We start from the raw sequence: 22,846 nt of genomic DNA on the forward strand, positions 1-22,846 counted from the left end.
GAAAAGAAAAAATACCCTGCAGTCCCCAATCACCCAAAAGCACACACAGATATGCATAGATGGGACTGCATTCAAAATGAACCTGCAGTGCACTTCAGCATTGTTGCATAAAACTTCTCTTCTTCTAGATGATAAAATGTGTTTCCGCAAGGCAATGTAAAAGTAAAAACGCCTGCCAGAAGATATTTCACATCATAAATGACAGTCAAGATTTAATCAGTCCGCAAATTATTGCAAGTAGAGGGATTTCATGATACTTAGTCAGCCAATCGCAGAAAATTTACCAATACACTTTACTGTTATTCCTTACCCTGTTGGTTTTTGATATCACAATGGAAAATCATATGTTCACAAGTTCATCCGCATCATATTCAGAATATGATTTGATTTAATTATGATTAAACCTTTGTGGGAGAATATGAAGTATTTGTGCTGAGAGCCCGAAGAACAATTAAGCTTTTATGTTTTGGGGAAAAGCAATCAAATGCTATTTTCTTGGGATTAGAAGCCCATCAAGACTGAAAGAATTTTACTCTGTATATGAATAAGTTCATGTTCTCTGCCTATAATAGCAACACCAGGTTTTGATCTCTTCTAAATTCCTGCATTTGTAAGATTGTACATTAACACCCTGAAAGTAAGACGATGGGAATTTGATAATGTCCTGTTTACTGATTCAGAGTACTAGTAAGAAGCTGAAAAATGTTACAACATGTTGATGCCATTTTGTGATGACAAATCTAATGATTTTCATCTTTTTCATAGTTGTGCATTGATAGAAATACACATGAAAGGGGGGGGGGAGAGTGAAATATCTAAATATATTTATACACATTTATATGTATTGAAGCAGTTTGATGATTTTTAACAGTCAGTGACATATATGATTCAGTGCGGATACCATAGCACTGGTTAGTTTTGTTCTGCAAGAGAGTGATAATGTAGCTGAATATTTGTGAGAGGATACTGGAATCGATTTTAGCGTGGTGTGTTCTTCAGGGAAAACAAGATGTAATATTTTAGTGTTAACGTTGTCTATTGTCCATCTGCCCAATTTGCTGTTTCTGTAAGGTTAAGGTCAGTTTTAAATGTTTTACATTAACTCGTGTGGAACATACAACTGATGGAGGAAGATTGGAATGGTAAATCTTTGAAGTAGGTTGTGTACGAGGTATGTAAGAAATTAAGACATGTATGTCAGTGGATAAGTTTAGAAAAGTTTGAAGATTGTTGATATGTAATTTTTGACAGCAGAATAGTTTTTGTTGTATGTTTATATAAAGCTTTCAGGTGTGTGTGTTCAGAGCTACCACAAATACTTGTCGTAAGACTTAGTGGCTAAACAAATTGTGAGCAATGAGCATTGTGAAGCTCCAGTGGGGATGGTTGTTATTGTATGTGGTAAGGCGTATCGTATGGGAACAATGCGCAAGATGTAGATATACATTTCATTGCCTGAACGCAAGGATCACGCAAATCAGAAAATTTGATTATGACTCGAGGGTGCTGTTGACAGTATTGTAATGCCTGCTTGAAGGAAACATACATTTAGTGATATTTTGTGAGAGTTGCATTTCCAGTTCCTGTCACAGTCAAAGCCGTGTTTTTCCCCCCCGTGGTGTTGTGTTATCTCATTAACACGTAGCTAGCGAACAGTAGTAACAACTCATCCGTATTCCATCGCCTTCATTTATTCAATTGCATCGCCTCTCTTTCTCAAAACAACAATGGTAGCCGTAGACCAAGAGAGTAGCAGTAGATTAGATTATCAAGGAATGTGGTGAGTGTTTTTCATCTGATTTGTGCCATTCTACAGTCAAGTCGAAATAATTCAGATCCTCCAAAAACATAAAAACGAACAAAGACTTCGGAGAAGAGGGACAAGAGAGATCGCATAGCTGCAAAAGGCAAAACAAGTTCTGCATTAGCGCAGGAAAAAGGGCAGGTCGCCTGCGCCTGCGATGTGGTAATTTGATCAATCTTGCAAGGTAATCTAATTGATACCCATGAATTTGATGGAGGGTAATTTATGTACCCACTTTGGTCTTTGGGAATTTTAGTTCGCATTAATTCTCCAACAGCTCAAGGAGAGGAGTGTCGATTGAACAGAGGACTTTTTTTTTCTTCTCTTTTTTTTTCTCCTTTTAATGAATTACAAATTATAACTGTGACCCGTTGCCATGCCAACAAACATGTCAACTGAGATACCTATCATTGTATTTGTGTAAACCCTGGTAGGATTGTAACCACTAATGATAATGCAGCTTTTTACTCAAGGATGATTGGAAGGCACGCCATCATGAAATTTGTCTAAACTCACTAGAACTTTCATTTTCATCAAACTTTTTTAAAAACTCTAAATAGATTCTAGGGAAGTACAGCCTTTGAGCTTGGCTCATAAATTTCTGAAAATCAAGCATTAGAACCACTTGGTAAAGACAACATCAAGGTTGTAGGATTGTGCATTTAATGATACATGTAAATTTGTCCCAGTCTGTTAATTAATGCCACTCTTTTTGTGAAGTGTAATTGAATTAATGATAAACTGTAACAGTGATGATTAAAATTTGGCTAAGGTATCTTAGTTCTGCTTCTGCTACTGTTTCTACTTCTATTACTGTTACTACCCTATTTCTAAGTTTTTGTGGGGAAAAAAAAATCAGATGAATAATCATAGTAAATAAGATTGACCAATATGACCCAGTTTCAAATGGAAAAAGAAAAATCAGCCAATTTATGTTCCTTGAGAACACCATGTCCAACCTTTTCACCAGCCAATTAAAAAAAGGAAAAGAAAGAAAGATCAGATCCAGTATGCCATATGATATATATCTATATATATATATCACTCACCTCCACTGTACATATAGACCCGAACAGCACTGAAGCCAGTTTACTGGAGTTGAGAATATTGCAGGCCCAACATCAAACAAACAACACCAACTCGCCCACGATCTGCTCCCTCCCTACGGGCCTCGCCTCCTCCGTGCCGCTAATCATGGACCCCGTGGGCAGTGTCAAAGGCAAGTGGAAATCCGGGCGACGCCCAGCTCGCCAACCTCAGTCAAAACTTCTTGTTCGGTTTTTTCTTTCATAATTATCTCTCTTTTCTCTTAATTTATTTTTTCTCTTTCTCTCCTCATATATTTTTTTGATAAAAATACATATAAACCTAATCATTAGAATAAAAACCTATAACCTGGTATAATTTTCCTTGTTTAAAAGAAGACCAGCTGTCCTTTATTTTATTAAAAGCAGGGATTTGTTTAAATGAAACGCATTGCATTGATATTTGCTTTAAGTTGCCTTCCATGTCTTTTTAATGTCTCTTTATTTTTATATTTTTATTTCCACGTGAAATTAAAGTTACACACACTCTCTCTCTGTCTCTATATTTTAAAGGGAAAGGTTGAAGGAAGTTGTGCGTGATATGATTTTACTCTTTTTTTCACTTTGTCAAGTCAAATGAAACATTCACTCACACATTCTTACGATGGCACATTTCAGTGAAACGGAAGTTTATAGCTAGACATGTATGCTTTCCTAGTAAGTCCTAGAACACCTTGATATTATTTCAGCTTGTGGACGTGTGAATTCTATTTTGATTTCTAGCTAAAGTTGGATGTTACTTTCCAGACATTGTATGCATTCTGTGTCATTATTTTGCAAGCATGATCTTTGTGGAGGGGCAATTCTTTTTTTTTTTAAAGAGAAAAAATTGATAGCTGGCATATTCCAAGCTGTGCTCACCTCCTATAAAGCTGCTGGAGGAATTGAATGGCTTTTTATGACACACAAAATTATCAAAATAATGCACAAAAATTAACCCAAACTGCTTTTATAGACCACACAAAAACATAAGATGACAAGTGTCAGATTATTTGTCTTATATATATTGCTGTCTTATTGAAAGGATGGACAATTAAAGAGTCTGCTGCCCTTTTTGTTTAAATTCTCTGGTCATAAAAGAACTTCCGTTTTGGAAAAAGATAAGAGGGACTTTTAAAGGGATGGTATAGTTTTGGTTGTGATTGGGCTTCAAGTTTCCATCTTATTTGTGAGATGATTAGAAACCACCTGATATGAAATCTGAAAGAGCAGGCAATTCTAAGAGGAATTCAAAGTTTACTTGATGGAAATTGGCTTTGGAATGGCTAAGATCCATCCAAAAACAAATGGTCCTAGTAAAATATGGGACCCACCTTTAATAAGAATTGCTTTTTGTACTTTGTTTTTAGATATCTCAGCCATTTCAAAACCGATTTTCATCAAGTAAACTTTGAATTCCTCTTAGAATTCTATTTATTTTCATATGTCATAAGTACTTTCTAATTATCTCACAAAATTAGTTTAATACAGACCTGAAGTCCCATCTCGGCCAAGAACTATACCATCCCTTTAATCACAAAATGGAGGAGTTATCTCTTCATAATCCATAAACGAGGATTCTAGCTCAACCGAGTAGTGGTGGGATTAAATATCAGGCCTGAAATTAGTCTGCTTTTTTTTTGTGGAGAATTAGGCCACTGGGATTTGGAGGTCCTTCTGCTTGAATGTTGAGTGGAGTTAAGGAAGAGTCACCCGAGGACGAACCATCTCCCAGAAAGACAAATTGAAGTGTCATGTTCAATTTTCGTCTTCGGGATCTTCCCACACAAAGCCGCTCCCTTTCTCTGAAAAAAAAAAACAAAAAAAACAGACAGATGTGTCACGTAGAAGTTCATTTGTGAATGATTAATGAAATGATAGCAATACAAACATTAGTTACTTGAGCAAATCATCCAATTGTCGGGAAGCGTTGCCGACATCCGTAAATCATCTCAGTCGCAGTTTTAGGGGAGCAGCCGAAGGTAACGTGCCCGTCACATGACCGAGAGTTCATTCCAGAATAACTCATGTTTTTTTCGTTCACTGATCTGCATTCTCCATTTTCCCCCCTGGGAGGAGCCATATTTGCATGAACCTAAGCAAGACTTACAAATAATTACGCCGTTTAAATCGCCCAGCGCCATCCGATCTCCCATTGCCATTCCACACACTAAAGTATATGTTTCAGGTTTGTTGCATAGTACGGAAAAATCAGAGAACAATCCCCCAGGTTTGCAAGTATGTACATGTAGCTGAATACAGGCATTGAATGTAATACTTCGATTCTGTTATTCCTGTTTTGCTTCCATATTTTTTTTTTGCTTAATTTTGTATTTATGTGTCATATTTTCTATTTGTTAATTTGTAATGGCTCACTGCTGGGGGTAAACTCCTTTAATAGAGGAGATGATATTTATTACATTGCTCTTTCATAATAATTCATAGATTTATGACTGAATTCCCAACAGATCTTCATCGTCCTGTAGAGCCCAGAAGAGAATTCTAATTGGGTCAAAGTTCTTTTCTCTTTTTTTTTTTTTTGTGAGTTTGCAGGAGCCTGATTTGCTTCTAGAAAGGTTGGTTTCTTAGCAACCATGAGTCTCAATACTAACTGTTAATTTTTTTTCTCTCCTTTTTCCTTCCCCTTCTTTTTTCTCTTTTTCTTTGTTCTCTCACACTCTCTCTCATTCACACTGTTATCTATAAACCTTTCTCTCATTTTGTCCGTCTTTCTTCCTGTTTTTTCATTCCTTTCCTATCCCTCTCTCTCTCTGTCTGTTTTGCTATTCTACTCTCCTTCTATTTCTGTTTTCCCTTCCTCCGTTCTTTTCCGGTAAGTGTTCTGCAGGGCAGAGTTTTTGTTCCTCCCTCCGCCCCTCTCCCATCATACTTGGCCACTCTATAACCTCTCATCCTCCCATCTTTCTATTTCTACCTCATCCTGCTCCACTCCACCCCATTCTGCTCCCACGTACCCACCATTTTAATGTTCCCCACTCCACCCTACCCCATCCCCCTTATTTCACTTTACCCCATGCTTATCTACGTTATCCCACCCTATCCCATTTCACCCCACTCTACCTGACTTTACCCCAGCACATCCTTTGTTACCCCACCATATCCTACTTTACTCCACTTTACCCAACCTATTCCATTTCATCCCACTCTACCTAACGCTACTTAACTTTACCCCACCCAGCTCTACTTTGTCCCACTTTATCCAACTTTATCCCACCCTATCCCACTTTATAACCCCACCCTACCCCACTGTATAACCCCACCCTATCCTACTGTACCCAACTCCATCCCACTTTACCCCATCCTATACCACTTTACTCTGCTTGAAGACCCTACCCGCCTCATCCTACCCCACACTACACTTTCTCCCACTCCATTCCACCCCATCTTCCCCCATTCATCCAGCCCATTTCACACCCCTTCACATCTACTCCACCCATCCCTCATCTCCCATATCCGCCTCCCTCTTTTCACTTCCCAGCCCCGCCCTAACCCCCGTCACCCTTCCTCACCATATCGTGACCCATCCCCCATCCTATTCAATCCCATTTTCCAATTATACCATCCCAACTTTGCTCAATCAAACCCTCCCACATCTACCTATCCCCACTCAAATCTCTTATATTCCACCCTGATCAACTTTTGCCCCAACCTACCATATCCTTTTCTACCCTACCATATCCTTTTCTCCCTTACCTTACCCCCTCCCAATCCCAGTCAACTCTATCTTCTTACACCACTAACCCACCCGACACTCTTAACATCTGGTTTCTTTCTCATTCTGTATCACCACATGATACAGACCATCTCCCTGGCCCAAGTCCTGCCTTGCTTTTTACATTACAGCAAGTAGAAGAAGAAGAAAAAAAATCAATATATACATCTTACTAGCATTGATGTAGTGTAGTCCCATGCATATACATTTTTGTGTGTTTGTTTGTTTGTTATTAGCATCTTCCCCTTTATTTCCCTGCATAGCTGGTGACAGTGATATGTGGTTGTATGTGTGTATGGTGAGGTTTTGGGTGTGGGAAAGGAGCTCAGCAAGTCGAAAGTGAGGGATTGACGTCGACCCGAGCAGACGAAAAATACGAGAGTTCCTGATCTGACTCAGATTGGGAAGTCATGCATGAAAGCATGTGCAGTGTAATCAGATGATTGGCCCAACTGAGGGTCACGTGGTTACCAGGCGCGTCTTCAAGATTCCTTACATCGTCATCCATGCAGCATTAAAAGATTGCAAAATTTGCTCTCAAAGCAAGCTGTAATTATAGCACATACGCATGCTGCTTTCTTCATATGGAATAATTTTGTTCTGTTAACACAGTCATCAATATAGTCACATGTAATACATACAAAATCTGCATTAGAAAAGTACGCAAAATGCAACGCAACGCTTATGTCTGCTGTTTGGAGGGTTGCTTGATACCACGTACATTGGAAAACTAACAAAACTAAGCAAATTGTATTGGTTTTGTTTTAATTATGACTACCTTTGGTACCTAATGTATAGCATCATCGTTATGTATTCAAAAGTCTCACCAAAAACTAACTTCAATATTTTTTTTCTTCAGAAAAAACAGTTTGTGGTGCGTCATTACATTACTCGTATGAAGTCAGAGATCATAGACTGATGAAAACATGCATGTAAAGCCAACTTTTGCAATATCACCTTTACGGTTTTCTTAATTTCATTTCATCTTTTTGATATTTTCTTTGCCATGGGATAGGCCAAATATTTATCGATTTAAAGCTTTGCTCCTGGCAAATTCATATCGGTCAAAAAAAAAAAGAAATTAATTTTTCTGACATTATATGGCTTTTGTGATGATGCATCACATATAATCCAGGCTGTCAATTCTTTTCCCCACCTGAACTTTGCACCAGGGATTTTCTGGTTAAAACATAATGTATTTACGAGCGTCTATTTCATATTGCTAATTGACGAGTATAACTGGAGGAAACGTTGGTAACTTTTCCAAATTTGTGAGGAAAATTTATTGCCACCTCATAGGAGTGATGTTGGAAATGAAAACAAGACTAGTCACATCAGCCGGCATTTTTTTTTTTTTTTTTTTTTTTTTTTTTAATTGCTAATGCTTAGTATGTCAGGTTTTTTATTTTTGTGAACTGTAGTTTGTACTGAATACAGTGATCAGGGGAAAGGCTTTCATGGTTTTGTTTGAAAAGTGTCTAGATGAAGAAAAAAAAAATAAGAAGGAAATGCCTTGATTAATGGTTGAGTGGATACCAGGTTGATGGCTGTTTTTTAATGAAAAATTAATATGCGTGCTACACATTACAAGAAAATGTGTGAAGGAAGATGTGAAGAATTTTTGAGGCCCCCATGATAATGTCAGCATATTCCTGAAGTATGGGTTTCACACTATAGTCCCACCTACTTACATTCATGTGGGTTGTGGGGAGCATGCTAGGAAACAGGCCACACTGGAACTGTATGTTTGCAGGACTCTGTCACTTGTTTGGAGGAGGTGTTTGAGTGCGACGAATGCCCGCAGTCACACCAGCAGCATGGGGTCATTGCCCCTCAATCTTGAGAGAAAATTGAAGCGCGGTCGCGACGTCATTTGGGGGTGAATACCCTCGTGTATTTACATAGCTCATGTCATTCCACTATGCCAAAGTGGATGATTTAATCGAGGCCACACGCACAGCAATAAATCCGGGCTCAATCACCAAGGTTTGTAATATTATTTCACAGGGAAAGCAAAATCACTTTTCCTGCTACATTGTTATGCTTGGGTTGTTCTGTATTTTAGTCCTCGGGGTACCTACATAAACTCGGCTTCATAATGGCATTTCATATATATGCCTCTTTTGCTAGCCATTGTCTGTAGATCCCTGTACGTGTATTCTTTCATATACCGCCCAGTCACTTTCACCAAACTCATTAAAATAGATTCCATTGCATATGCCTGGCAAGTAGTCATATTATTTTTTCCCCTCTCGTTTCCCTTGCATTTTGATATACATAACTTGGCTACTATTCCCTCCCAAATATTTACTCCGTGGCAGACCTGGAGATGTTCTGTCTTTGTGGATGATATTCTTTAATAACATATGAAACAAAGAGAACTTCGCTTTGTACAAAATTAATATGTCAAGCTGATGACCAAGAAGAATATGAAAAAAAAAACCTTGACCAACTTACATGTGTGGATTTGGGCTGTTTATTTCTGAAATGTTTTATTCTGGTGGCATATCAAAAGATCTTTTTTTTTTAACAAAGGACATTTGTTCATCTCTACTTATTCAAACAATTTCAAGACTTCTGAATGAAGATGAGAAACCTAAGTGTGCAAATAAAAAATAAATAACACACACACATGAACTTTTCACAACAACAACAACATAAGGAGAGAAAGCTACCTTGTAATATGTACGAGTACTAATTTCTGTATTCTAAAATCTCTGCTGCTAGTTCGTGTTACAAAGAGCCCCCCCCCCCCCTTACTTGGAGTGAGTTCATATGACTGCAAGAGTGAGGAAATAGTGACCACACAATAGACATTTGTTGGACCTTGGGTCATCCATTTGGTCAGTGAAAGTGGTGATTAGTAGATGATTCATGTGGGAAATGGACATTTGGTTGCTTTCAGAATTGCTTGATTGAAAATGAAAGTATGGAGCTGTTTCTTTACAGTGCCACACTTTTTGCTTCAAGAGGGGAGATTTTGTTGTACATCAAGAAGGTTAAATCAAAAGATTGTTTGTGACTGTGAGAAGCATGCAAATATTTGGAAGAACGCTGCATCCAGTCCACAAAGCTACATGACATTTCACTGATGGGAATTCAGATTATATGGAATGAGTGTCTAGGTCAGTATGACAGTATGCCTAGGTTCTTATTTGTCTGTCGAATTAGAAAAACAAATGCTTACTGGGCAGGGGAAAATGAAAGGCCATGATTCATATTCATCATAAGCATTGTACAAATGTGATTGAGCCTACCAGATAGGCCTTCTGTTACGAGGGTAAAGCAGGAAATACTGCCCTCGTTTGACGCACTTTTCCATTGTCTTACACTCAAGCAAGATTTTCTCATAACCTCTGGCACTATGCTCTAATAAACGCCCATGGGGATTAGCTGATATTATGCAAACACTTCCCTGAAAATAGTGTGCTAATTGCCCCTAACAATTGCAGTTGATTCTAACAAAATGCTTAACAGCTAAGCATATGCAGGAGTGATGTCTTTGTATGTCTTTGTGACACTAACAATCACTTGAGGTATGTAGGTGTGTGACTAACAAGTAGCAATATGCAAAGGTTAGTTGCTATAGATACCTGTACAAATGCACTAATTAAATGTCTGGCCAACAAAATATGAAATTGTCCAAACCTATAACCCTTGTGGTCTGGGGATGATTTTGACATTGATATGCCTGTGTATGAATAAAAAGATGCAGTTCACTTATCATATTTTAATAAAGTCAGAGTGATTGTTACTAGAATTTTTCATTAAATGACTCATAAATATCAATCCTTACTTTATTTTCGAGAAAGGAAATTGATATCAGAGTCCCACGCTGAATTTGAAAGGCTTGCTCAGATTGATTGATCTGTGCAAAGTACCCTCGGAGATGCAGTTTACTTGGAAATTTTGCTCCCCTTGGTAACGAAAATTGTTTGCTCATTCAACTCCCTTCCCAGGGTGATTAAACAGATCACGTACGGATCATTGGGAGTATGGAAATTTGGGATTAAATTGGCTGATTACGATACTCAATCAGTGATTCCGAGGCGCACCGTCTTGAATGTTAATCAAAATCGCCTCCTAGCTCCCTCTGTGACCGGGGTAATTTTCGTTCTCGCGCATGATGTCCGTGGCATTCATGTTTGGTCCGTTATGTTCACTTCGTCTTTTTCATTGATAAATCTTGCGTAGAGATTGGGGAGTCAATGACTCGTTAATGAAGCGGATGAGCAGCCATGTTTGTGCCGAGTTCCTTGGGGTAGCCTCTCTGCAGGGTGTTTCATATTCTCATCTTTCAAGATACCTTACTCGTAGCTTCAGAAATCTGCCTGAATCTCTTAGATAATGCTGGGAGTGCTGACTGAACGCTGAGCCCATAATGACTTCTTGTCAGCCTGTATAGGATTTGGACTGCATATTGTCCACTCTGCCGACCCATGCTACTTCTCTCGCACAGTTTTAGGAGGTCTGTGGTCCAGTGGATAAGGCTCAAGATGCATAAATAGGAGGCTCCGAGTTCAAGTCTCATCCTGTGTATCTATTTCTTGACATGATTTTTACCCACAAGATTGCCCCTCCATTGCATCAAAATGGCTTTCTGGCAGTGGGTAATCTTAATGCCAAGGCCCATCTATATCAGAATATGTACAAAAGTGACATCATTGCAAGTATTTTTCACCAACTGCACAAGAAGGGTTGACTGAAAATGTATTCATGATCAACGATTGAAGCTGACCGGTTCACGCTGGCAGAAATATCTCTCTTGTTAAAAGCACAAGTAATCTGCTTTTAGGTGGAATCTTCCAATAAAAAAAAAATAAATAAAAAAGAAGGTAGGAAGTCAAACCTGTGCTATCATCCAGTAATGATCGATGACATCATGTAAAGCCAATTTGGACACAAAACCAGACGTTTTGAGACTTTCTTTGTCCCCAAATTGAGGAAAGAAAGCCTCTCGATTGCCAAGGCTGTTGCAAAATTTGTGTTTGCTCACCATCTCCCTAGCGTCGTCTGGTCAGTCACTGACGACAATGCTGGTATGCAGGTTGGCATGGCGATGGACATGATTTGGCCGCGGAGAACCTCCTTTTGAGTCTGTGCCGACAGATTCTTCTTGAGATTGACGCTGCGGCCAAGTGCTCACAGGGTGAAGTCGAGTTCTGCAGCTGCAACACTCGCCTGCGGTTGTTGGCGAAAAACATTTGACTGGAGAGATGTCGTGCCCCATCACAGTGATTGTCATTCCTTCAAGCAAAATTGGATTTTTAGAAGAGCAAAAAGCAAGAGAAAAAAACTAATCATGAGAAATGTCACAAGAAAGTTCTGCAATCTTTTTTTTTCTGTCCTTTTTTTTTTTTACTTCACAGATGCCTCAAAATGCCTACGGGAGGAAAGAATCATGCATTTGATGTCGTTTTCCCCATAAACTGAGAAAATCTGGTACACGCAATACAATGTATACACACAAACCCCACACAAGAGATGGATTTACATCAAAAGTAAAAAGAATGACACACCATCATTTCACTAAATCAAATTATGAACACTATTCAAGAAATCTGTGATATGACCTTTTTGGCTAAAAAAAAAAAAATATTTGGCATCCTCTCTGAGAGGTCCTATCTCAAGAAACATCTTGAAAATCTGTATTTTTCCATATATAATCATATAGTTGGTGCATTTGCTAGTCGTGGATGTCCCAATTACAAAGCCTACGCTAGCATCCATACATTGTGGAAAAAGTATGGTGAGAGCTGAGACTTTACCGCTGATATTATCTGTAGGAAAGTTGGCATCTTGTGAATCCCAGTGTAGTAATGGTGGCCAATATAATGGTGGAGAATCGTTAGGCCTATGTGATGTCTTGAAACAGTTTTCAGGAAACTCTGGAGAAATTCAAAGGATAAGTGATGATGTGTGCATGGTTTATTTCAGGGTAGATTCTGATAGTCTCCCCCAAGAATGAAGTCAGAGCTAAACTCTTGTTGTGTGCTCAAGGAATTTGGTTGAATTTTAGTTCAGTTGGTGATGACTCTGAAGTTTGTAGATGCTGCCAACCAACAAATAAATTCAAATTTGGACCCTTAACCCCAGTCCTCAAACCCACCAGTTACCTCTCCTCTAGATGCTCCATTGTGAAGACGAAAACTAACACCAGAGCTGACGAGCATTCAGCAGAATTTTGTGGAATGCATGCATGCAAGACACAGGACCATTGTCTTTATAACAAGAGAAAACAAGGTGATGATTTCTGCCGTATGTTCCAATACAGCTGCTATGCTAATTGGTGGGAGAAATTGCAAAATTTTGAGGATCACTCAGTAATTTTTGTCATCTCATCTGTCAGTTGACCTTGTTGATAGTTGTCAGGCTTTAGGAGAATGAAGAGGGGAGGGGGAATTGAGCACCTGTGTGTCATGCCCTTTAGAGTATTAATTGGTTCCGATGTGCAGTGACTTGATCTTGTACTGTGTGCCAGTATGTGGGAAGTGGAGTGTGCTTTGTCGGTGAAGAACGCTAACGTGTGCTCCCTCACACGCCCTCGCCCTAGGCTATCCGCCTCCAGCCTACGCCTTGTGCGGCGCTGGCATGGGACGCGGCTCCGCTTCCAGAGGCCGGCCGTCGAGGGCAGGCTCCGTGGGCATGCCGTCGCTTCCGCACTCAGGTAAAAAAAAGACAAAAGAAAAGAAAGAGATTGAAAAAAAAAATAAAGAGAAAACTACACAATAATAACAACTCCTTTGCACTCCTTACCAAACTTACCAAAGTAACAAACGCATCCTCCGCCACTGAACCAGAAAGTTCTTCTTCCCAACCCTCCAACCCCCCATGCCCACCCTTATCCCCACCCCTTGGAAAATGATCACTCCCATCTTTTATCCTGTTTTCAAAGTTCCCTTTGAAGCTTGTCTATGGTCTGGTCAGACTTGTCGGTTTACGGTGTGCTGGTTTGTCGGTTGGTCGGTTTGTAGTTGTTAGACAGGATGGTACGACTTGGTGTGAATTTCATTCATTTATTCATTTGTTTCTCCATCACATCAATTTGATCTTTCATTGCACATTTTCATCATGTCAGAATCCTTACATCCCACAGAAAATGCTTGGAATATTTGGGGTTTTCTCATCCCTTTTATAATCCTCTAAAACTTTTGGGAAAATGGAGGGATATTTTGGTGTTCAAGGAGTATACTGTTTAGATCTGGAGTCTATAATTATGGTTACATTGTTCTTGTTCTGGGCTCTTCCACTCTATGAATGGTCAAATCTTCTGTACTTTGTGCAACAAAGAAGAAACTTAATAAAGGTTTTCTTTTTTTCTGTTACTGGTACTCCCTGTAAAAAAGATCATATCCTCAATCTGTATTAAATTATGCAGTTGCATAATGAACACCAAGTAAAAAAGAAGGAAATGACTCGTCTTGCGTCTTTCCAGGCAGTTTATACAACTACCGAAATGTGCCTGTCAACAGCTTAACATTACCCTGTCCAATTCATGTGTGCTGTGCCTTACAAATACTCACATTTTATGGCCATCAAGTATAAAGCGTAATTCCAGCTACCCACATTCACATACATTCATGTGTGGTTCTGAGATTGACTTTGGCTAATGCATGTTCTTGAGATTTCATTTTTTTTAATGGTTACCTATTTACTTCGCATCACCAATAGTGTGAAAATTTTATTCACTGAGCTTCCAATATGCAGCTGACACTTAAACATCTATACCATATACCCATGCTGTGAACCTGAAGTGGCTGAGCTGCCATGCTGGTATGTATGGTAGTAATTCCCCCCAAAATACTGGGCCATGAATCGTAAATCTAACAAACAAAACCAGGTGAAATATTTGCATTGTCCCTGTTCAGTGATGGTTACTGTTGTGATCATCTGGTAGCGTGGACTTGTATCTCTGTTGTTCATCTTTGTAGATGTGATTAGTGATTATCCATTTCTGAGCATAGATCCATATACCAGAAATAGTGACCATGAGATACATACTAGGCCTACAGATCCACTTTTGCAAAGAAGGACCCGATGTGGATCCCTTGTACATGCGATGGGCAGATGATAGCTGGGACCCACTTTGCAATGGCTTGGGTGTTGAGCGTGGAAACCAGGGGTGCAATGAATACAATTAGTGAGGGTATCTTTGTTGTAATCTCCACATTCAAAAGTATTTTTGTACCCGCATGCAAACACACACACACATACACACATATAAACATAGACTCACTGATATTAAACATATTCATGATCACAAGGATACACACAGGCACTGTAATTTAACCACAAAAAAAAGTGCCTACAAATATTGATACTACTGCATTCTTTCTTATAGGAGAGGCAAAGTCAGAGGGTGTAGGGGAGGGGGGGGTGATGTTTTATTACCTCAGCAAATCGTTCATACTCCATTAGCATGGGGATGACCAAACATGCTCCATGTTTATCATCTCAGTGCTAAAATTGCCATCCTGTTCAGAAAAGATTGAACGACATGGGGAGTGTCACACCTTAAAGTTGCAAGCCCTCATAAACCCCACGTGATCTTTTTTTATCTAGGGGTTGCATTTGGTATCAGAAATGCACATTGTGACATTTTTTAGCCATAACCCCGCACGGATTATATGAAAAAGAAAATGAGGAATTTCTGAGTATTGATTATTCTCCTCAGCCGATCAGGTTGATGCTTGGGGCATCATCCTACTGCCATGAGAGAAGATAATCTAATGCATCGAGTTATTGTTATATTTTGACCACGTGTGGAATGTTTTCATTCATTGTCTATGTGAGTTGTTTGTCATCAAGCCAGAGCGATGCAGGGCATCTTCCATCCATCCTGGCGTCTTTGTGATAGCAACGCTCAAAAAAAGACATGATTTTTAGAATGATTTTCTCCTTATTCTTTAGGTTTGGTTGGATATTGGTTCATCCGTTTGTCTGGTTTGGGGAGTGGGAAAGGAAATGGTTATGGTTTGTGAGGAGAGCAAGGGGCTTGTACAAGATGGAAAAACTTTATCATGAAAAGCAGCTGCACTAAACATATGATCCCAAGAGAATGTTGTGAGAACAGACATTTGGGTGCATTTGCAATAGCTGTTGGAACAAGCCATAGCAATCACTGCAAGCTTGCAAGTATTTACTGGATGTGGGACTAAGGACAAGCATAAGCTGAACATTGTAAGGGATATCCTTTCCTAGTTTCACAATAATGATTTTCAGGCCTCTACCTTGAAGGGTGCTTGATGCATTTTTTTTTTAAAGAATAAACTTTTTATTGCTTTATGAGAATCCAGTTTTTGTTGTATGTTTGTTTGTTTGTTTTTTTTGTCTTTGTAAGGCTAAAAGACTGCTAGCCTGTTCAGTATCAATGCATTTCATAATCTTCATTTTTTTCACATTCTGTTCATATGAAATTGGTGTGTGTGCATTATGTGTGTGCTTGTGCAAGTGCGATTTTGAAAGACCGAAATTCAATGCATTTTGATGTTGTACAATCACATGTCATTGGAACTGCATCCCTCTCAAAAAAAAAAGAGAGAGAGAGAGAGAATATATATGTATATGTGATAAATATATATATCTTTGCACATGTATATATGATACTTCTGATGGTTCCAGCTGCAATGGTCTCCATGTAAATGGGATAGCAATAGACAATAAAGTCATTGTATGGGAGAGTTAACCTGATGGCTGAATTGGGTTGAGTGATTGACAATAACTTCATTTGGCTGAAGTTCAAGCGACCCTATCATGAAATTCATGTTGTGCGAGAGGGGGATAGGTGCTCGTTGAGTTGCCTGGTTTAGGAAATTCAACTGCTTCATATCCCTGAATCCCACTGCCCGTCCATCTTGTGTCAAAGGTCAAAGCTTATTCATCTCATTCATATATTCCATATTTTGCTCATAAATGCATTTCATAGCAAACATTTATGTTACAAGTCGTCAACTCTTTCAAAGTTTTGGTCACGACACCCGTGTTCATTACACCTTGTACTGGAATCGGTCTTTAAGACAATCCAACCTGTCCTTTCAGGTTAGCTTCCCCTGTGTGCCATAATCATTAGGTGTTAGGATTATCCATGTTATAATCGACTGACTAATCCATGCCTTGTTGGTACATGTATTAGAAAATGTCATTCTCTCGCTGGTTTGTTTTGAGAGATAAGCCGTAGCCTCTCAACCCATTCCATTTCAGGTGTATACTAATCACTAGATGCTAACCAGTGTTTTGCCTGCATATATTTACCTACACGTATCTCTGCATGCCTCCATCTTTTTCTCCTTTTAACCCTCTCCGGCTCCCCTTTTGCTCCATTTAACCCTCCCCCCCCCCCCCCCATGAAAAAAAAAATGAAAGAAAGAAAGAAGCATAAGAAACATTATTCCAGACTCCAGAATCGCAGGATATAAATAAAAGAAGACCTGAGCTCTCCCGGCAGCTAATGCCGTCATTCCTCAAAAACAATTCTTGTCATCCTATTATTCATCACCGAAATTCCACCCCACCATCATCTGCCAGCTCTGAGTTGTCCCTCCCCCCCCCCCCCCCACCCAAGTGGGTCACGAGCCGTCTGTTCGTTTATCTGGGGCAGACCAAAAAAAAAAAAGACTATCGGTGTATCTGGCATTGAAAGGCAGTTGGAATTAGACCCAACATCTCTCCTACCCCATCAGCATCCAGACCTCGGACAACTCGGATCCGCCGCAAAAAAAGATGACGGAGATGATAAAATGGATAAGTATATGCCCGTTGGGGGAAACTCACTTTAGGTGAGAGAGAGAGTGGAAAAAGTGAGATCATTAGAAAAGCCCTCCAAACTTGTGAAGCACAGATGCCCCTTTAAACAAAATTAACCCTTACAGTCCCGTAAAATTACCAGAAAAGAAGGATGGTGCTGCTGAACTCATTAATCAGAATGTTTATTGTATGTGATAGAACGGGGGTGGTAGAAGGAGATTGGAATTTCCGTAAAGGGGCCAAACTTCTCATTTAACATGGCGTAGCCGGCAAACTGACCATGCGCTATCCCTTGTTGTGTTACCCCTAACTAGGGTTTCCGACATACGCCCCAGGCTATGTGATGCCGGCTGGGGTCCCTCCCACACCGGACCGCCGGGGACAGCAACCAATTACCTACTCCTACCCCGATTACGGCTCAGCGGGACCAGCGGGCCGGTCCGCCCCGCCCGCTCGCTCCGAGCCCAACACTTTGCCTCAGCAACCAGAATTTGGGAGGGACTTCCACCAGCCGGGTATGTGTTTCCAACAACAACAACAACAAGAACAGAATGACAACAGCAGCAATAATTTTGATCTCATCCTAGCTTTGTTTGTAATCCTTTTGTTTATTTTTTTACATTTTTGTCTGTAAGTCCTTCTTTTCTTAATATATTGATGATGATTTGCAAGGGCTTTATTCGTTTAGATATTTCAATCACTTTTGCCACGATCTTGTGAGGTGGTGTAACATTGAGCAGGGAGGTGTGATTGCCGGAATTATACTGTAGAATGGGTCAGTGATATTTATGTTCGTTTATGTGTTCTACATTGGGATAGCTTGGGTTGGCTACAAATAATACAGATGTCATGCTCTTAGAGGGAGTTATTGTTAAGAAGAAGGGGGCGGGGGGACTTTAATTGCTTTGAGAGTTTAGGTGATTTGCGCCCTCCCCATCACACATTCACACTTGATTCGCCCCTCATTAAATACACTCTCGGGAACCCCCCAGCACACTTCCCATCCTTACCACATTGATTTGTTTGACATGGAATCCACTTTCACTTCTCAACACCCCCCCCCCCCTTATTAGTCTCCAAACCAGCCTAGAATAGACCTTCATAGCACTATATCTCCTCCTGTAAATGACCAGCATGCTTCATCAAGTAGAAGCGTAGCCTGTCGCCAAGACATTTAACAAAATTTGCAACCTCTAATCGGAGAGAAAGTAGTCATAGCAGTGTAGAAGTAGTAGCTACAGTGGTGGTAGTAGTGTAGTAGAAGTAGTAGTAGTAGAAGTAGTTGTAGTAGCAGATTTTCATGTAGTAATAGCTGCTTGCTGTTGTTTGCTGTGAAGATGAATATATTGTTTGAGTTGCAGAAATGATTATATGTATATGTTCACATATATCCACATATATTTGTATCCTGAATATTTCAGTTGAAAATCATATTAATTTCTGTGTGATATGATTTGTTCTGTGCTTCCCTAGATTTAGATTGATATGTACTGATCATTTTACCTTTTTTTTTTTTTGCTGTTTAACGTAAGTGTAAAAAGTTGGTATGCTTGTTTTGTATCCCACATATGTACATAGACACGTAAATGCACTTCTAGCTTGTATAATCCCATTAATACTGATATGTATGGTAGTACTAAACAAGTGTTATATATCATCAAATGTTTGGATATGTACATGTACATTTGTAACATTTCTATTATGCAAAGCAATTTCTAACCCAGCAACATTTCTGTACCTTTTTTTTTTTCCTTCTTTCTTTTTCGATACTCTCCGTTGGGTGTCAAAAAAACCAACTCGTGGTGATGCGTCTAAACACCAAACAGTGATGCCAAATAGCTACCAACCGCAGAGCTATGCCCCTTCCCCGTCGCCGGTCAACAACCGCTACAACACGACCAACAGCCCGGGTCCCATGGACATCTACGGCAGCTCCGCCCAGGACCAAGGCATGGGGGGAAACTTTGTGCCCGCTGCCAGCCCTCAACCGACCCACGGATTCGGCATCGGCACCCAACCGGTAAAAACCCCCTCCTCTCTTCTCTGTTCACATTTTGGCTTCTAAAATCATTTCTGCAGAAGATAGACAGATATTGACTCTTTCAGCTCATAACATTTTTTTTTTTTAGTGCTTCCACCCTACAGGATAGTGGAGGCATTATTTTGTGTTCCTTCCCTTAGCTGTAGGTAGACTGTAAATGTTTCGTAACCGTTTCCGTGCAGGATATATAATACATTCATGTCGTCAGATTCTAGAGCAACAACAAAAGAGGGCAATATATATGGACGGTGAAATTTTTATTCACAAAATTTTCACACCTGCAAAATAATTCAATTTTGAAATGGAACATCATACATCATCATCACCTTGTAGATGTGAATCGGGAGTTTTCATTTTGCAAACTAGATGGCAGGAAAAATACACACATTGTGTAGTGTCATGATCAGTGGAAAATAGTTTTGGGTGGAGTGAACAAGTTTTACTGGCATCCATGAGTTGCTCGGAAGAAAAGGAGTTGGTGGACTGGAATCTACTTCGTAAAACGAGTGTCACAGTCATCCTCTCCCGATACATAACACTCAAATCACGATGATAAAAATTCTCACCAAAATCAGAATTACCATCATCAGCTGAAGAGTGCAAAGAAAAGTTCAGGAGAGAACCATTTTTTTTTTCAATGCTTCTCCAACTTCAAAATTATTTTCGTATTAAATGAAGGCGACCACTGCACTAGTAATTCCTGTACTTCATACTGTTTTTTTTTTTTCTCTCTGTCATTTTTTTTTTCACCCATAGCTTCATGTAGACAACTTTGCAGGCAAATTAAACAAAATTTATTTCTCTAGGGCTTCTTTTTGTTGGTTTGTTTTTAATTTATATCATTTGGTGCTTTGTTTTTATAGATGTCATTCATGCTCGTAGAATTGAATTTTTGGGTTTGTCTGTCGCCAAATTGATCCAAAAAATCACAGTTTCCTTCATACTGTCCATTTTTATCGTCTTTGATTTGGGAACACATTTTTTGACATAGCATAAGAGCTGACTCATTGAGGCTTAATAGTCTCAATATTCAGGCTGTACATTCAAACCAGACCTCGGTCTGTAGTCTCAAAAGTCTAATGGAAAAAGAAAAAAAAAAAACACAAGTAGATGTGTGTGTTTATGTACTGGTATGTTACCTATGTAAATCTTAATAACTGTATCTGGTCCCGAAATGAAGCAATAGCATAGCGCCATCGTTTTGTGTCCAAAAAGTCTCTTCTCCCTTCTCGTGAACAGTTTCTTCCTTGTTCGATCAGAAATTGGGCTGAAATCATAGCTGCTATCACAAATTTATTCATATATATATATATATATATATATTCTAAGGATGTGCTGAATTAAAAGGCCAATATTTCATTTGTATGCGAATGTTGAGGGCATCCCCTTATCAGCAGAGCTGCCAAGTCTCCCTGATTCTGCAGGAGTCTCCCTGAAAATGTCAAAATCTGTTCATGTCTGAATAAGAGAATATTAAAATCTCCCCGATTTGGGAATTATTTTTTGCCCATTGAAATGCATGTAACACACAGATATCTTCCTGATTGCTGTGTGGGTGTGGAATCTTCCTGATTTGGATGTGGGAATGTTGGCAGACGTGTATCAGAGATAATGGTGTTGTATTTGATGAGGGGAAGGCCCCCCCCCCCCCCAAAAAAAAAAAAAAGAAGAAGAAAGAAAGAAAAAAAAAAAGAATCAGATGCAAATAGAATATTGGCTTTTTAATGCATTTCAATCTGTAATTAATAGCCAAAACATGGAAATATCATATATACAGTATTTGCTTCATATGGCATCATTATCAATCCCAAGTGAACTGCTGCAGAATATTGAAAAGAGTACAATATCTGTATGTACTTTGCATACTCTTTTAGAATGAAAGTATGCTGTTGATCAAATCGGTCAGATGATACTGATGCAGACGTAAGCTGATAAACAGACTTGCTGTCGTCAGTTGATGTCAAGCAGTAGAGAGAGGGAAAGAGACAGTTTCTTCTCGATGAAAATCTGACAGACTTTTTTTTTTTTAAAGGAAACCTAGAAAATCCCTATAGAGAGAAAAAGAGATTAAATATTCCTAAATGTGAGTAGACATCCCCAATAATTTAGAACATTGTAATGAGAGAGGAAGACCCTCCCCCCCCCCCCCCAAAAAAAAAGAGGATTTTGTCTCGGCATATTTTCAAAAAATACTTCCGTAAGGGACTTAAGGCTCTTATCTCACTTTCATCATATCAAAGCTTCATTCAGTATTATAGCCAGTCTTGACTAATTGTGGTCTTTGCATTATATAATCATAAAAAGAATAGAATAACACTTATTATACTCCTCGAGTGTTTCCTCTGCAAATATATATATCTTTTCTTTCATATTTTTTTTCTTTCTTTATTTGGTGAATATATCTCATGGCTGAAATCATTAACGACTTAAGAAGGTAAACACCCTTCTCCTTGATGCTTGAGAAAATGATGTTAATGGTGCTGTATATAGCTTTGGTGCATTGACGTAGTTATCTTATTACATCCACAAGAAACCGGTTGAGCTCTTTTGATATCATTATACATTGGTACTTGGTTGAAAACAAGTATTCCTTTGGTCATAGTGTCCACCATGTATTGTTCTCCCCCCATGCCAGAATCGAATTTCAGTAGAAAGGTGCTAGTCCTCTGCTAGTGTTCCCCTGCCACCAGCCAATCAATACCACCCAGCCCCGCCCTATTGCCCTCGCCCCCCTTCCCCCTGCCCCCAGCCCCTACCCCCCCCCCCCCCCCGCCGCCCCCATATCACATGACACCAAGCACAATTCTGTTTTACCCCTTCTTACACTCTTCCTCAGAGAGCACCACAAGTAAATTCCAGTAGTGTCTAGCCGTGCACTAACACTCCACCTTACTTGAATATATCTTTAGTGTATTTTTTTTTCTAGTTTCACACATTCTTTGCCTGACTTACGAACAAATTTGTGTGTTTATCAAAAGAAAAAAAAAAGCATCAAAATTGTAGAATTATAGATTTTTCCTCTTCCTCTTCATTGCTCAAGCCACATTCCATTGTTTTCATCATTCTCCAGCTTGGTGTATAGTGTATTTGTTTTTTGTTTTTTTTTCTCTTTTTTTCAATTCCCATATCCCAACAAGTTTAATAGCCTACATGTGTAGCTTTCCCCTTGTTAGAGTAGATGGATTGAATTGTGCGATTGTTGTTGTAATTTTAGTCAAACATGTGTCCATCCTTCATATTTTTTTTGTTGTTGTTTCACCGGATTTTGCTCCTTTTTTTTTTGTGAGTGTCAAACTGAAAGAGTATGCAAAGCTTTTGGACTTTGTGTGTTTTACGAACTAGAGCTGATTTTGATAATGTGAATGCTTCTGTTTGTGCAAGCTCATAATGAAAAAAAAAATGAATAATGGGTTTTCTTCGCTAAACATCCCACTGTGCAAACAAATTGTGTAGTTTTCCCC

At 39.2% G+C, this 22,846-nt stretch overlaps 1 protein-coding gene across 1 annotated transcript in view; it reads left to right on the top strand.

Moving 5' to 3' along the window:
• The window catches only part of LOC139713551 (uncharacterized), a 146,936-nt gene that overhangs the window by 112,712 nt on the left and 11,378 nt on the right, over positions 1-22,846 (top strand). Inside the window, exons 5-9 of the mRNA XM_071625274.1 lie at positions 2,871-3,081; positions 11,609-11,640; positions 13,155-13,268; positions 17,659-17,859; positions 19,171-19,364. Coding sequence (XP_071481375.1) covers positions 2,871-3,081; positions 11,609-11,640; positions 13,155-13,268; positions 17,659-17,859; positions 19,171-19,364 — 752 coding nt within the window. The remainder of the gene's footprint in view (positions 1-2,870; positions 3,082-11,608; positions 11,641-13,154; positions 13,269-17,658; positions 17,860-19,170; positions 19,365-22,846) is intronic.

The sequence above is a fragment of the Diadema antillarum genome, unplaced genomic scaffold, assembly GCF_040938485.1.
Source record: "Diadema antillarum isolate AM-2024a unplaced genomic scaffold, OU_Dant_1.0 seq00002002_RagTag, whole genome shotgun sequence".
Classification (NCBI taxonomy): domain Eukaryota; kingdom Metazoa; phylum Echinodermata; class Echinoidea; order Diadematoida; family Diadematidae; genus Diadema; species Diadema antillarum.